The following is a 14,952-nucleotide window of genomic DNA, read 5'->3' as shown; positions in this document are numbered from 1 at the left end:
GTGTTTGACCCCCTTTCGCCTTCAGAACTGCCTTAATTCTACATGGCATTGATTCAACAAGGTGCTGAAAGCATTCTTTAGAAATGTTGGCCCATATTGATAGGATAGCATCTTGCAGTTGATGGAGATTTGTGGGATGCACATCCAGGGCACGAAGCTCCCGTTCCACTACATCTCAAAGATGCTCTATTGGGTTGAGATCTGGTGACTGTGGGGGCCATTTTAGTACAGTGAACTCATTGTCATGTTCAACCAATTTGAAATGATTCGAGCTTTGTGACATGGTGCATTATCCTGCTGGAAGTATCAGAGGATGGGTACATGGTGGCCATAAAGGGATGGACATGGTCAGAAACAATGCTCAGGTAGGCCGTGGCATTTAAACGATGCTCAATTGGCACTAAGGGGCCTAAAGTGTGCCAAGAAAACATCCCCCACACCATTACACCACCACCACCAGCCTGCACAGTGGTAACAAGGCATGATGGATCCATGTTCTCTTTCTGTTTACGCCAAATTCTGACTCTACCATCTGAATGTCTCAACAGAAATCGAGACTCATCAGACCAGGCAACATTTTTCCAGTCTTCAACTGTCCAATTTTGGTGAGCTCTTGCAAATTGTAGCCTCTTTTTCCTATTTGTAGTGGAGATGAGTGGTACCCGGTGGGGTCTTCTGCTGTTGTAGCCCATCCGCCTCAAGGTTGTGCGTGTTGTGGCTTCACAAATGCTTTGCTGCATACCTCGGTTGTAACGGTTGGTTATTTCAGTCAAAGTTGCTCTTCTATCAGCTTGAATCAGTCGGCCCATTCTCCTCTGACCTCTAGCATCAACGAGGCATTTTCGCCCACAGGACTGCCGCATACTGGATGTTTTTCCCTTTTCACACCATTCTTTGTAAACCCTAGAAATGGTTGTGCGTGAAAATCCCAGTAACTGAGCAGATTGTGAAATACTCAGACCGGCCCGTCTGGCACCAACAACCATGCCACGCTCAAAATTGCTTAAATCACCTTTCTTTCCCATTCTGACATTCAGGTTGGAGTTCAGGAGATTGTCTTGACCAGGACCACACCCCTAAATGCATTGAAGCAACTGCCATGTGATTGGTTGATTAGATAATTGTATTATTGAGAAATTGAACAGGTGTTCCTAATAATCCTTTAGGTGAGTGTAATTGCAAAGACTATTGAAAAGACCTCAGTTTATCTCGCTCATCTTTTAAAATTGCATGAGTCACAGAGCTAAGAATCAAATTTTCCAAAACATGAACACCCAACAATCTTTGAAAAACACTCCCAGCTGTGCTGAAGATTGGTTGCTAAACATCTGGATGAAGAAATATTCTGTCTACATGGCTCTAAGGATAGGTCACTCTGTCAGTCCACACTGCACAACTCAACACATATTTGATGGATAAAATCTGTAGTGATGGCAGTGCGACACTGAAGCTTCGATATGTTCTTCAAACCTGAACTACAATCCCATTGAACCACTGCTACAAAGCTTGCTTTGGTGCAAAAAAAACATGTGACATGTGACGTCCGAAGCAGCAACTAATCACTGAATTGTTCGCAATCCTGTCCTGTGATTCACTGGCACTGCCTCAATCATCTCGAAATCTTGTTGAGTGTTTGTGTTCCCCATCTAACCCATTCACCCCCTGCCACATTTACACAAGCACATCCAACCTATGGCACATTTCCCCAAAACTCTCTCATCAATAACACAATACACCCATTCATCAATCTTTATTTGTAAATAGAAAATGATGTTCAGTCTTAATGTGTGCACATCAAAGAAGTAAGAAGTAAGAGTAAATATACTTTAAATCCAAGGGTGACTGAAGCAAAGATGCTTTAGAACTAAAGGTCTTTTCTACAAAAGTAAAGTAGTTTCTCCAACACTGGCCATTGAGGTGCATGCGTGTATGTGATTAAAAGCCTTTTGTCCACCTGCTAGACTGCACAGTTTAATTGCACCTTTGCATTTTGCCAGGAGAGGCCACTGTAACTGAACCTATGAGTAATGAACCCATTTTCACAAAAGATAATTTGCCCATCACTAAAAATTGGTGTCCAATGGTGGCTTTACTCTAGAGAGAGACATGAGACACAAGTAAAATTCAAAGCACAATCGTGGCATTTATTGTCTTCCATACAGACACAATGAGACATCAACACCAACCAGCTACACACTTACACTGAAAGCAACTAGCTGCCTACACTCCCCACTGCAGGTAATTAAACCACTTAGGTGGGACCACAATCATTTGGAATAATACATATTTACCTAACACCCAGCGCCATAGAAAAATAGAGCACAAAGAATAAATATTTACATAAATACAAATTTCTGTCAATAAATCAATAACTCAAATAATACTCAAAATAATCACATTAATCAGCATTGTCGATGCCTTTACTCCCCCCACCCTCAGCTTCATGGTTTGCTCCTGCTGCTTTTAAGCAGGTGCTTGGGCCTACCACACTCGTTTGCCTCTGCCCCATGCTGAGGAGACAACCAGGGAGTAGTGATGTGCGATACCATTTAATTCCTATACGATCCAATACCAAATAATACCCAGGCCGGTATTGCCGATACCGATACCAATACTTTTTACATATTTTATTTCTATTTAAATGTGACCTCCCCCCTCCCGTTTCTGTATTTATGAGAGAAATAAGGAGTAGGCTGTAGACTTACCAATTCAAAATAATAGCTGCATCAAAGACATTAAACTACTGTCATATTCTTTAATTATAATCAAAATATCCTGCTCAGAACTGCAGCTTCATAACATCATCCTATTATTGTGACAGACTTAATCTCAGATGTTTAGCAAAGTTTGCGGTGTTGCCAAAGTATTTCACTGTCTTTGCACACACATCACACACAGCTATTACCTTCACAGCTAAAATACAGCCAGACTTAACTGCTTTTACAGTCAGCCAGGGTCAGTATTCAATCGCGAGAAATGTAAAGGGCTGCAGCGGCTCACTTTAAAGAAGCTCCGTCACAGAGCCTTATCGCAAGCATGACTTTGACAGGCGGAAAAGTTCCTATCAACCGAGTTTAAGATACTTATGATAAAACACCAACTCACTCTAAATGACTGATTTAGATATCAATCATTTTATATGAGTATCGATCCTAGAGCAGGAAACGTTGGTATCAGAAATATGGATACTTTAAGATCGATCGGCACATCACTACCAGGAAGAGGTGAGTGCTACCATTATTTACTTTATCTGTTTCAGCTAATTTGATAACTAACTGGAATAAAGTAGAAATACTCAATACTATGTCGTGAACCTTGACTAGTACTGATTGAGGTTTCTTTTCACACAGGCAGGATGGTCAGACACCCCTGTGCTTCTTCAACCCCCTCTGGAACTACTCACAGCAAAAAAAGTTACCAAATACTTAAACATTAATTAAATAAACAATCAAAATAAGAATGTGTATGAATTCCTGCTTTATCAATAATCCCCACATAGATACTTGCAGCAAATGTTAACAAGCTAACACGCTAAATTAAGACACACCATTTTAAGCATGCTGACTTTAACATTTAGCTCAAAGCACCAGTCAGCTGAAATACAACCAGGTTAAAATGTTTTTCTGTGGCTAACCCTAGAAAGTGCTACCTAGGTAAGATAGTTGAGGACAGTGTCAGTTGTGGTTAGTTACGCTCTTGTTGTCCAAATATGTCTTGCTTGATGATCTCATCAAGATGGCCGATTGTGACGGCCATGTGCAAAATGCCTCAGGCGAATCTGTGAAAAACTTTTAGTCAAAGAGGTCAATCTAGGTAAAATAAAAAATAGTATGAACAAGTATTTAGTTAGTTAAGTATTATCATGTTTGTTTTATACACTAAAATTTCTGTAACCTGGTATCTATTCTACTTCTTCAGAGATGTGATCTCTATAGTAATCTATTATAATAAAACGTACATTTAACAAATATATAACCATAAATAACAATGCAAAAGTGCATATTGCAGCATTAAATGGCAACTTTTGACTACTTTGCAGCCTTTACAAGAATTAGTATTATACTCACATACTGTGAAGAAATCAGTTTTAACTGGAACTATTCAATCTGTTGGATGTTAATGTGTTAAAACAGATGGTTCAACTTGAAGTGAGATAATATTTTTTAAATGTTTCTGAGTTTCTGCATACATGTATCTACAGTTATAAATACAGTGTTTTTCCTCTATTGTGACTACTATGTTTTATTGTTAGTTATAATATATATATAATAACTGAGCTTAAATACACAACATGGCATAAAAACATAATATTACATATTGTCAGGTGTGGCATGAAAAATGTATCTTGCAACAAATCATTTTTTTACATTCAGATGGTTAGAGGAGTCTTTCATAAAGTATTTATATTTATTGGCAAATTTGATGGTTATCTCTGTGACATGAATGTAAAGGCAAAACATGAGAGCCACGAACTAACTGGCTCCCAACAGATCTTGACATGCAGCCCAGTAGGCTCTGTCTATTGAACAGTAATATTTTCACCAGAAGAGGTTTGAGATGTATCTATGCACTTTTTTCTGCAGTCTAAACTTGTCACATGAATTCATTGTCCACCAAGTGCTGTGAATTTGAAAAGACCAAATAATTTGTTTCACAATCAAAAGATAGTTTTCAGGGGAGTATCACATTAAATCAACAAAACATCTCCTCAGGCTTTGGCATCCCACCACAGACAAAATCCTCTGAACTTCAGTCACTGGCAACTTTCTCCTCAGCCTGGAAAAACACCTCAAGGAGTTGGACGATCACTGGGGAAATGTAAAACAAAATAGGATCATTTGCTTCTTTGCAAATCTCCCTGGGACACTTGAGAGGCAACCTTGCAGGTGCTAAGAATCGTCCTCTTGCAAAATTTGTCAGAGACTTGGCTGTTTCGGGGTCAAACTTATGACCTTGCAATGTTGAAACATCCACACAAAAGGACCTTCCACAGTTGTAGAAGAATCTGCCTTCAAGGAGTCAACTTCAAATCCAAAGCAATGTCACTTCTATCAACATCTGCTTTTGTAGACGTGGAAAGTATTTGACTCCTCCTTCACATCTCTCTTTAATACTGTGGAGTTACCCATCTGTTTTTTGATATTTCCTTCAGTGCAAATAGTTTTCCATCTTATCTGCAGACTGCAGCATCCCCTCCATGGCCACCAAGATTTGTACTGAAATTCTGGGCATGTTGAGTCCCAGTCAGAGGAACAGATGGCTTTCACATGTGGTGCAAGCCCCAAGTGGATTTCACCGGAGTTTGCTTGAGGAGAACTGGACTTGACCTTTTTTCTGGACCACGCCTGGATTCGACTGCAACTTGGATGAACAAAAAAGCATTTGAGATTTGAAGGGCAAGGAGCCTCCAGTTCGGACAAAGCTTTCGGATCATGAAGCTGAGGAGTTTTACACCACTAAACAGTACAAAAGGAAAGAGAAAAGAGCAGTGTGTAACTTTGTTGGGGAGTGTGTTGGTGTTGAATTGGACCCAGTTTTCTCATGGTCTCACTCTCGACTTGGTTTCAACCCCCTTAAATGTGGTCCTTTCTAATCAAAGTCTGAACAGGAGTGAAGTCACGTGGCCCTCTGGTGCTCCATAGCTGCTGGACTGGCAGTGACCTGAACTCGTCTGCCTCCCATCTTTGATAAACAGCTCTGACTGCTGGGCACACATGCAGACCACTTTCCAGCTGTTTGTGGCAATGAGAGGAAACAAAGGGAAGACTGTTGTTCGGAGCAGTGGTTCCCAAAGTGCTGAAGCCAGAGGACGGGCCGCAAGATTCATCATGACATTGCTTATTTACTGCATGTTTTCAATTATTATTAAATAATTATTTTAACCACATTTTAAAAAATCTGCAACATTCATATTATGTTACTTATTCAAACATATCACAGCTAACAGTTATGTAACACAACTCATTTATGGCTCAGCGGTCAAAGCAAGAGATGGAAAGATTAGATTTAATTTTGAAATTGTTAGGAAATTTTCACTTTGACTCAAATATTGCTTGCTTAAATGGAAAATGAGCTACACTGTTTATATGGCATTTTAATTTTTAAATTGAATATTGTATAAAATTAAATCGCAAATACAGCTTTTCCATTTATATTGTAAAATGGTCATAGAACGACCACAGGAGTCTGTGAAAATGCAAATAGGATTTTTGCATTTTGAGTAAAATTATTTACTCAAACAACACATACATATGTAGAGGATTAGTTAGTTTTTACATTATCACTGTAATATAGTCCCTTATAGACTTCCTTAGTTTGTCTTTAAATATAAGCTAATTTAAATTTTTGAAGAAAATGAAACAAACACAGAATATTAGTGTATTTAATTATTATTCATTGTTTATCTTAAGAACAGACGCCCCCGGTACCAGGGGCAGCCGTGCTGTGGGCGAATTTTTTTTTTTTCCGTTTTAAGTCCAAAACCCGCTGATGTTGTTGCTTTGAGTCTCAGCAGGCGCCATCTTGGTTATTGTGCAATACCTGCGAGGTATGCCTGCCTGCTCTCGACATTTCTGCAGAGAGGAAACATGACGCTTGAGAACACACGGTGTTTTTCACCATTTTGTGGCCGACCTGTTGGAGATTCATAGACATGCAAATGAAAGGTCTGCTCAAGCCAGATCCATTGATAACCCCCAACATCACTGTGGGATGTTCCGTTCTCAATCTACAGGCCTGTAAAGGATGGGTGTGCTTTTGGTGACAGGAATGTTGATGAATACTCACTGTTTTTATCAATATTTCAGTGTTGTTATTTGGAACTTGGCTGTATGGATAGAAAAAGTGTATTAAAGATATCTACCAATAAAACAAGATTTTGACAGTAAATATTGCCAAAATATGGACATTCGCCTGAAAATGTTGTATGATAACTGTTGTATTTTAGTTTATTTTCATCAGATTTACAGTTACAATTGTATTCTAGGTGTATTATAAGATATTCACTGGTTTTGATGGTTTATTGCATTAAAATATAGCTTTTTTTTTCAGGCGAGGATGAAAATATCAGATTTTTTTTCTTTATTGCATCTCCATGTAGTCTGTAATAGTAAAACAAATAAATTAATATACAATGGATTTATATATTCTTAGCTTCAGACTTTTCAAAGGAGACAAGAATTATGTATCTTGGCCAAATGGTTGAGGAGTAATTCCTGATTCATTTCAGGTATGTTATTTTAGGTGTTTTTTCTGGGAAAAGGTGCCTGTGCCCAAAAGGTTAATAGCTTACAAAATGCAGACATAACTGTCTTTACACTCTTTACGTCCCCTGAGCTGCTACCTCCAGTGTTTGCCTGTGTGTTTGTGGTCTATAATACAGCTTTGCACTGTTTGAGTACAAATATTTGCCCGATGCCCTCCAGTTTCACGGTGAAACAAGTTTTAGCCACGATTAAATATTTGAACTCCAGTTTACAAAAACATCACAAAGCTGCAGGCAGGCCACTGACTTAAATAGGTCTTTTTATTGTTTATTTATTTCTGTCCACAACCAAAAAATAAATAAAACATGTATGTCCTCTAAATCCTGTCTTAAATCACCTTAAAACTGAGCAGTGAGTATCGACTTTGATGTCTTGGCTTCTCTTTTTGGACACAGTGAGGAAGCTCATATTTTCCCACACTGTGTTTACAGTTCAGCTCTGAACCAGTGGTTCACCATGACAATGTAACATGCATATACAGTTTGTACACAGGTTTTTATAGATTTTAACAATTCAAGATATTATTCTATTATACTATATCCATATTAAGTTAAATAATATAGACCCATTCTTAATCTTTCAGAATTAAAGTGCTCTGCAGAATTATTGATACATATGTAATTTAAACTTAACTAAAGAGAAAAGTGCCAAACAAAGAGAGAGCGCCCTCTGCCAGCCCATCTTGAAAGTGAGGCTCAGGACAAGAATCACAGTCAATCCAGTCAAACCAAACTGTCTCTAAAGAACTAAACTATCATGACATATATTGTTTCTGTTAAAGGTTACATCTTTATAATTTCTTAACCGTATGAGTACATCACATCTTTGCAGGACATTTAAAGTGGACAAAGTGCAGCTAGACAGGTTGAGGTTGACATTGGCAATTGTTTCATCAAGGAGGTCTGAACTTCTACTTTCTACTCTGCAGTGACAGGGGTGACATTCTTTTTCAGAAATAATTAAATAGGCTATAGCCTATGATATATATTGCAAATTCCAACTTCTAGCAAAATAATATACATCGTGGGACATCAGCTGCAAAATATATCGATTTTAGCCACTTTCTAAGGGTATTTTTGCAAAAAATGAACAATACTGGGGGGAAATGATGTACTTTGAAAACCTCTATCTACTAGTGCTTATCTTGCTATGCTCTGCTTTGGCAATCGATGTTTGACTTTAGTGCCCAATGCCCAGAAAGCACCATTTAAACTGAAAGTGAGTGAGTAAGTGAGAGAAAGGGTGTGTGTGTGTGTGTGTGTGTGTGTGTGTGAGTGTGTGTGTGAGAGAGAGAGAGAGAGAGAGAGAGAGAGAGAGAGAGAGAGCATTCCTCCCTCCACAGCTTCAGGGTGATGAAAAGGTTAAGCCAGCCCCTCTTTGCTGCTCGCTCATCGGTCTGCGCTGCCTCCTCAAGTAACTCCAATCCCACTTTTACGCAGCAGTTGAACGCTGAGCAGACATGGTCAGATCCAAACGTTAACGTTTCAGGTCGTCTTTCTCCTCTCCTGTCTGCCTGCTCTGCAGCTCCCCCCTCTCTTCTCCTCGGCTTTGCTTCTCCCGCAGAGCTCCGAATGAAAGGCTCCATTGGCAGCGGGCGCATGGAGATCTAATTTTGCTCCAACTTTCGGGTCAAGCTTGTGGAGGTTGTTGTTGGCTGTTGTTGTTTTGCTGTTCCCTTGGTTTTAAGGTCTGCTCATGCGTTGGGAATGCCATGGCCACTCCGAGCGCACAGCAGCAGCACCAGGATTTTTTCAGATCGGTGAGCAGCGACTCCACCACCTACATGATGGTCCCGGCCGGCGGGCCGAGCGGGACGAGGCGCCGGGAAGCGCCGTCTAAGATGTGGGTGGCGATGGTGGTGATAGTGGTGGTGGTGCTGCAGATTGCATCCACCACTGGGCTCTTTCTCTACCTGAACATGTCTATATCGCAGGTAAGAGCTTGTTTCCACTCACGTAAAGAGTTAAAATGCTGCATTTCTAGCCACATGTGTCCGTATCTTTGCGGTATGAGAGAAAAAAGTGCAGAAAAAGTCACTCTTACGCACTGAACTGGAATAGGCTATATAAGCGTTTTACGTTTCACTTTACAGTTGAATTCCACATATTTAGCTTACTCTTACTATTGTTTTTTATTTAGGAGATGAAGTGAAACTTGTGTTTGGGGAGTAGGCCTAGGTCTAATTCATTTCTGGAAGACGTTTGGAGAAGTTCGCCCCCACTCGCTGACTTGTGAGGCGCTTGGAAAACAGCTTTTCCTGACTGGACCTGCAATCCGATATTTACAATAAACCGAGGCAGAGCGAATAGGCAGCATGTCTGTCCAGCAGCGTTTATCGAACTAAACGAGTGTAATTGCGTGCCTGAAGGAACATATTGTAGCCATTATGAAAGAAAGTAGTGGGAGGCTGTAGCGTGGCATTGCTTTTAAGTAGGTTACAGATGTGCGCAGAGGTAAAGTATGCGGATCAGTCAGTGGCGGAGGTGGGCTGTCCCCAGGGGTTTCTTTTAAGACACTTTTATCTCCTAAAATAATCATAAGCAGGTAATAGGCTACTATTGTAAGTATTTGCTATGGGCATATACACAGTTTTCAGCTGTGAAGACGACTATGTATTTTACACATCTAATATTCTTACAATCTTTGGCGTCTTTTGGTGGAATATTTGCACAGCTGAGACCCCTCCCTGTAGAAATCAATAAGCAGTCACTGGTGCAGTCAGTGAAAGTGAAAACCGATAAGGCTGATCTTTGTGGCATTGGTTATTAGTCCTACTGCAACCTTGTTGACCTGTGTGGCTACTATCAGCAAGCTTCAGTGAAGGGAGGCAGGACATGTGGGAGAAATGAGCTTATCAGCCAGACTGAAACTCATATTGTTGTGAGAGCAACATCAGAGGTTAACTATCACATCTTTGTTGCTTCTCTTTCATCAAGGAAAAGCAAACTACCTGCCTGATTTAAAGGCACACGAACTGTTCTGTAGGTTGTTAAATGTGGTCTACAGAAAGAGGTGCTACATGTGGTTTCTGACACACTCTATGTATTTCTATTGACCGTTTGAAAAAATCTGCAGGGATGAAGTAGGGAACTGAAGTATGGTGCCGGTGATGTATGAATCCCAGCCGGAGGTCAATTTAAACTGTAACGCTACTCTGTCGCTGGCTTCATGGATGTCCTCTGCGTCTCCACACGAGAGGGAACGTGGAAGAAGGCGGAAGGTCCCTGTACAAACTGGGGCAATGAGTTGGACAGGTGTGCATTGCTGAAGACCTCAGTCAATCATGTGTGTCCTGCACCAGCACTGTGGATAATTTAATACTGAAACACAAAACCTCAGCCTCGCTCTGCCACACTTTCTTGGGTTGTGTGGTTGATGGGGGAAAAAAAGCAAATTTCCCCCATGAGAATAAAGAAATGATATATGTTGTTTTCTTAATGCGTTTGCAAAACAGGTCATAAACAATTGACTTTTCAAGCTTTGTAGATGCTGCTTTTATCCAGTATGGCTTACATTAAGTGAGCCATTAGGAGCTTGTGTGTGATGGACAAACATCTGCACATATAAGCCGTTCTATCTTTTTTAGGAAATCTTGTGCAGATGTAGTGGTGATCATGGAGTTGATCAAATACTGTATTACTACAAGACACTGCCTTTAATAAGTAAATATAGCTGAGATACATGCTCTTTTTCTACACAAATGAAATTATGTGTGTCTGTCGGTTAAAACTGTATTTTGCACTGCTTTTTAAATAGTGGGGTAATGTCTGTCTTGGAGAGCCATCATCAGAATAATATGTGTCCACAAAGAGGGTGAAACTAATTAAATTATACATTAATGGATAACGTTAGAGAGCCCAATTTGAGTGACAACTTTCACAGCAAGGTGAGAAATGTTGTGACACCATCATTCATGGTGGTTTTAGACAATTGTGATAACAAGATAGCGTGGGTTAGGGACAATATTTGTGTCAGAAGTCCTTGTACCTTCTCATTTCAATAAAACATTGGATTTTTCTTCTTCCAGTCTTGTAGAAATGTCTTTGTTAAGATTATAAATCAATATATAAAGATTATTATTGTTATTATTATTTATTAGATGATTTGTTTTATTTATGAACGTGGGTTGATCCCAGCCTTTATTTTTCCACGTACTCGTAGCTGGTGGCAGGAAATCACATAAGGAATAGTTTAGAGATGACACTGGACAGAGACGAAATAGAAAACACGGAGCTATGCATCTTGCATGTGGGGAATCCCCCGGTTCTCATGCGAAGGCCAGCTATTTTTAATCTGGAAACAGGCCCTTCTTTGAATTGCAGTAGAGTTCCAACCCATGCCAGCCTGGTTAAGACAAAAGATACTTGGAAACAATGAAGACCACACAATGAGGAATGCTCCGGTGTTGCCTCAGTGCTGCGGCATTCAAACACAAACAAATACACACATGTAAATACAGAAGCTCCTGGCCTCATGGGTGCACGTCCTCTGTTGCTTTTGTGTCCATTGTTGCTGGTTGAGGCACTTTGTGTAAACCGGTTATTCACTTTATACATAAAAATACTTTGGGTGTGTGTGTTTTGAGTGAACGTCAGACAGCGTTCCTCGAAGGCAGAATTAAATCCAATGGCTGAGTCACTTCTTAACGGGCTCCCAAATACTGAACTTAAGAATAATGTCCAGTTAAAAACAGTAATAGGTAAAGAGCAGGAAACATAAGTAGATTAATCAATCTGTCGTATAACAGAAAAATAATCAGCAACTTTTCTGTTAAAAGATAAACTGCTTGAGTCATTTTTAATGCAAAACATTCTCTGGTTCAAGTTTCCCAATTGTGAGAATTTGCTGCTTTTCTCCGTTTTATGTGATAATATGCAGAATATCTTTGGGTTTTGGGCCGGGTCAGACAAAACAGGCAGTTTGAAGACGTCACCTTGAGCTTGAAGAAGTTGTGATGGGTGGGGTTTTTCACTTTCTTTTTGACAAGTTGTAGACCAAACAGTTATTGTATTAATCAAAACAAAATACTCGGCAGATTAATTGAAAATGAAAAGAATAATTTGTTGCAGCCTTACTTAGAACTTACCTTATGTTCGTCTGTTATCTAACTTATTAATTCATTAATTTACATTTTCATCAGGTGGTAAAGTGACCAAGCACTCAAGACTTTCTGATCTTAGTCGATGAGTGTTCAGGAACTTTGCAGACATTGTAAATGACACTTAGAAATCTAGAAAGTTTCTTGTCAATTGAACCAATTTGTCGCTTTGCTTGTTTGTTCTTGAAATAATTCTTCATTTATACCAGGACGCTTCTCTTAAGTGGGTTCAAATGAAATAGATAATGTAGGAGCATGGCGTTTAATATGATAAACTGCTTATCAAAGGTACTTTTGACATGCTTAACACTACATCAAATGTGTTCTTCATACGTTAAATAACTAATCAAGCATGTTGGAAATCCTTTCATGTATTTTTTCAAAGATGTCTTCCGGACATTTAAGATCTTTTTTATCTTAAATGTCCAGAAGACATTTTGGGAGGAAACTATTTTAGCCATGTTTCATTTGCAGTTCAAGTGAGTTTGTTTTGTTGCATCTTGTGTCTGCGTTATTAAGACTTTAATTTATTTCCACATGTTTTATGACTTCCTGGATCAGGGTCACACATGAGCCTTCACATCTGTAACAGCTACAGTATTTTATTTTTTTTTCTATATAAAACAATAATCGGTGTGAGCCTTTGATGTTAACTTTCAATTTTTCCACCCACAGTGGTTGTATAAGTGCACATTTTAGGTTCCTGTTCCCATCATCCCGTTTGTGTTGAATTGTGTGAAATTTGGGGGATTTTCGTTATCTGTGCGTGTGTGTGTGTCTGTGTGTGTGTGTGTGATTGGCATTCCATTCCTTACACTTCACTGGTCCTCTTTATTATTGTTTAGTTTCACTGATAGGCTCTGACTCACCCTACATGCAACAATACACCCGGTGTGTGTGCGTGTGTGTGTGTGTGTGTGTGATTATCTGTGTGATGACCTTCAGGCACAGAAAAATAAAGAAAATTCTCCAAAAGAAACCTACAGGACTAATTTCAGGTAGATAAGTTTATTTTAGGTTGAATTAGGTGTTGGGGTTAAGATACAGTCAGTTAAAGGTTAAAATTGTACAGTGTAATCAGGGTGATGTACCATCCACATTAGAGGTCTTTGACCATATAATTAAATTTACAACTCTTTTGATCAGGTTATTTTGTTTGAAATATCCAGCAGACGCTTATTCTAGTTCCACAGTCCCACTAAATGCCTCTCCAGACATAACTGGTACTGTGTTAAAAAAAACAATCCCCAGTGGTCCAAGACACTACTCACTCCGTCCCTTGTTTGATTTTCGGCCAATCGCCATTTTTGCCCTATACTCTCTCCACATATTTCCCCCCTTTCAACATGTATACAGATTTGCTTCTTTAACTATGATTTAACTATGAAATCCAAACAGTTGAAATAAGCAAAACAAATCTGTATACATGTTGATTGTGTTCGTAAACAAATACAGATTCTTTGTGGGATTTTCCTTTATTAGATGGGGACCGAGGAAGAGCCAGACAGGAAACCTTGGGGGGGCCTAACCACTACGCCAGAAATTGCTTGAATTTCAGAGCTGTTTTGGTTCAAGCCTACGTGTTTCCTCAAGCTCACACTGACAGTGATTCTGCTGGATATCAGACTTTTTGCAGGACTGAGAACTTATCTGAGTCGGCCAATGAATCAACTTGACATAAGATCTAGTCACAGGAACGAGTGGCGCTTTAAGTGAGTGGAAGTGAGCCATGAGATCTGGCTGACGCCTGCTAAAAGCGCCTTGCTGAACTAAAGCAATGAACACTAACTACAGGCTAAGGTACCTGGTAGACGACGGTGTTAGCAGCCTGTTAATCAGTCCTTTTCATCCATTTTCCGTCCAGCCTCCCTGTGTGGTCCCAGCTGCTGTTGCCAAGAAATTTCTGACGCAGCCTCCTATAGCGCCGTAAAGAACAGTAGAGCCCAGTTGTTCCATTAGTACATAAATCTGCTGTATATTTATCCCAGAGTTCCACACTGCCTCAGGTTTTATTAGTGAAGGTCAGGGTTGAAGTTAGAGAATCAATGGTTTCTTGGATAACAAGAATATGTGGCAATATGTGTGTGCGTGTGTGTGATGTGTGTTTGTGATGTGTGTTTGGAGGGTGCAACACGTGTGCATTACAGGGGGTTTGGTGTCATTGACTGGGCAAGTGTGGACCAGAGTGTATGTGAGAGAGGAATTTGATCTTTAGCGTCTTCGCAGCACACAAACAAAAAGACACACACTTGACGTATGTTCATCATCAGCGGCCAGTTTCGAGTAAAATCAAATCCTTCACTGCAAGTGTTAAGATTTAATTGAAAGCAACTAATATAAACCTCCCAGTCCAGACTCTGTTGCCAAAATACACAGTTCCCTCTCTCTCTTTCTATCACACCTTCCCTCTCTCCTCCCGCCCCCCTGCGGTCTCTGAATGTTGTGGTTTGAGTCCACATAGGCGAATCGAGTTACAGTCAGTTTTAGGGCTGAAGGAGCAAGAGTTTAGACGTTAAGTGATTCTTTGGCAGTTGATGTGTATGCTCTTTGCATCTAAACAAGCCTTGGGCATGTCTCCAAGGTTACGTA

General features: G+C 39.8%; 1 protein-coding gene across 1 annotated transcript in view; it reads left to right on the top strand.

The window, feature by feature from the left end:
• The first annotated feature begins 8,642 nt into the window (after positions 1-8,642).
• tnfsf10l (TNF superfamily member 10, like) overlaps positions 8,643-14,952 on the top strand; it is a 53,716-nt gene continuing 47,406 nt past the window's right edge. The window contains exon 1 of the mRNA XM_046063993.1: positions 8,643-9,198. Within this exon, the coding sequence (XP_045919949.1) occupies positions 8,977-9,198 (222 nt within the window). The 5' untranslated portion in view covers positions 8,643-8,976. The remainder of the gene's footprint in view (positions 9,199-14,952) is intronic.

This window comes from Micropterus dolomieu, linkage group LG12 (assembly GCF_021292245.1).
Source record: "Micropterus dolomieu isolate WLL.071019.BEF.003 ecotype Adirondacks linkage group LG12, ASM2129224v1, whole genome shotgun sequence".
NCBI classification, from domain to species: Eukaryota; Metazoa; Chordata; class Actinopteri; order Centrarchiformes; family Centrarchidae; genus Micropterus; species Micropterus dolomieu.
This window is presented reverse-complemented; position numbering and strand designations above follow the sequence as displayed.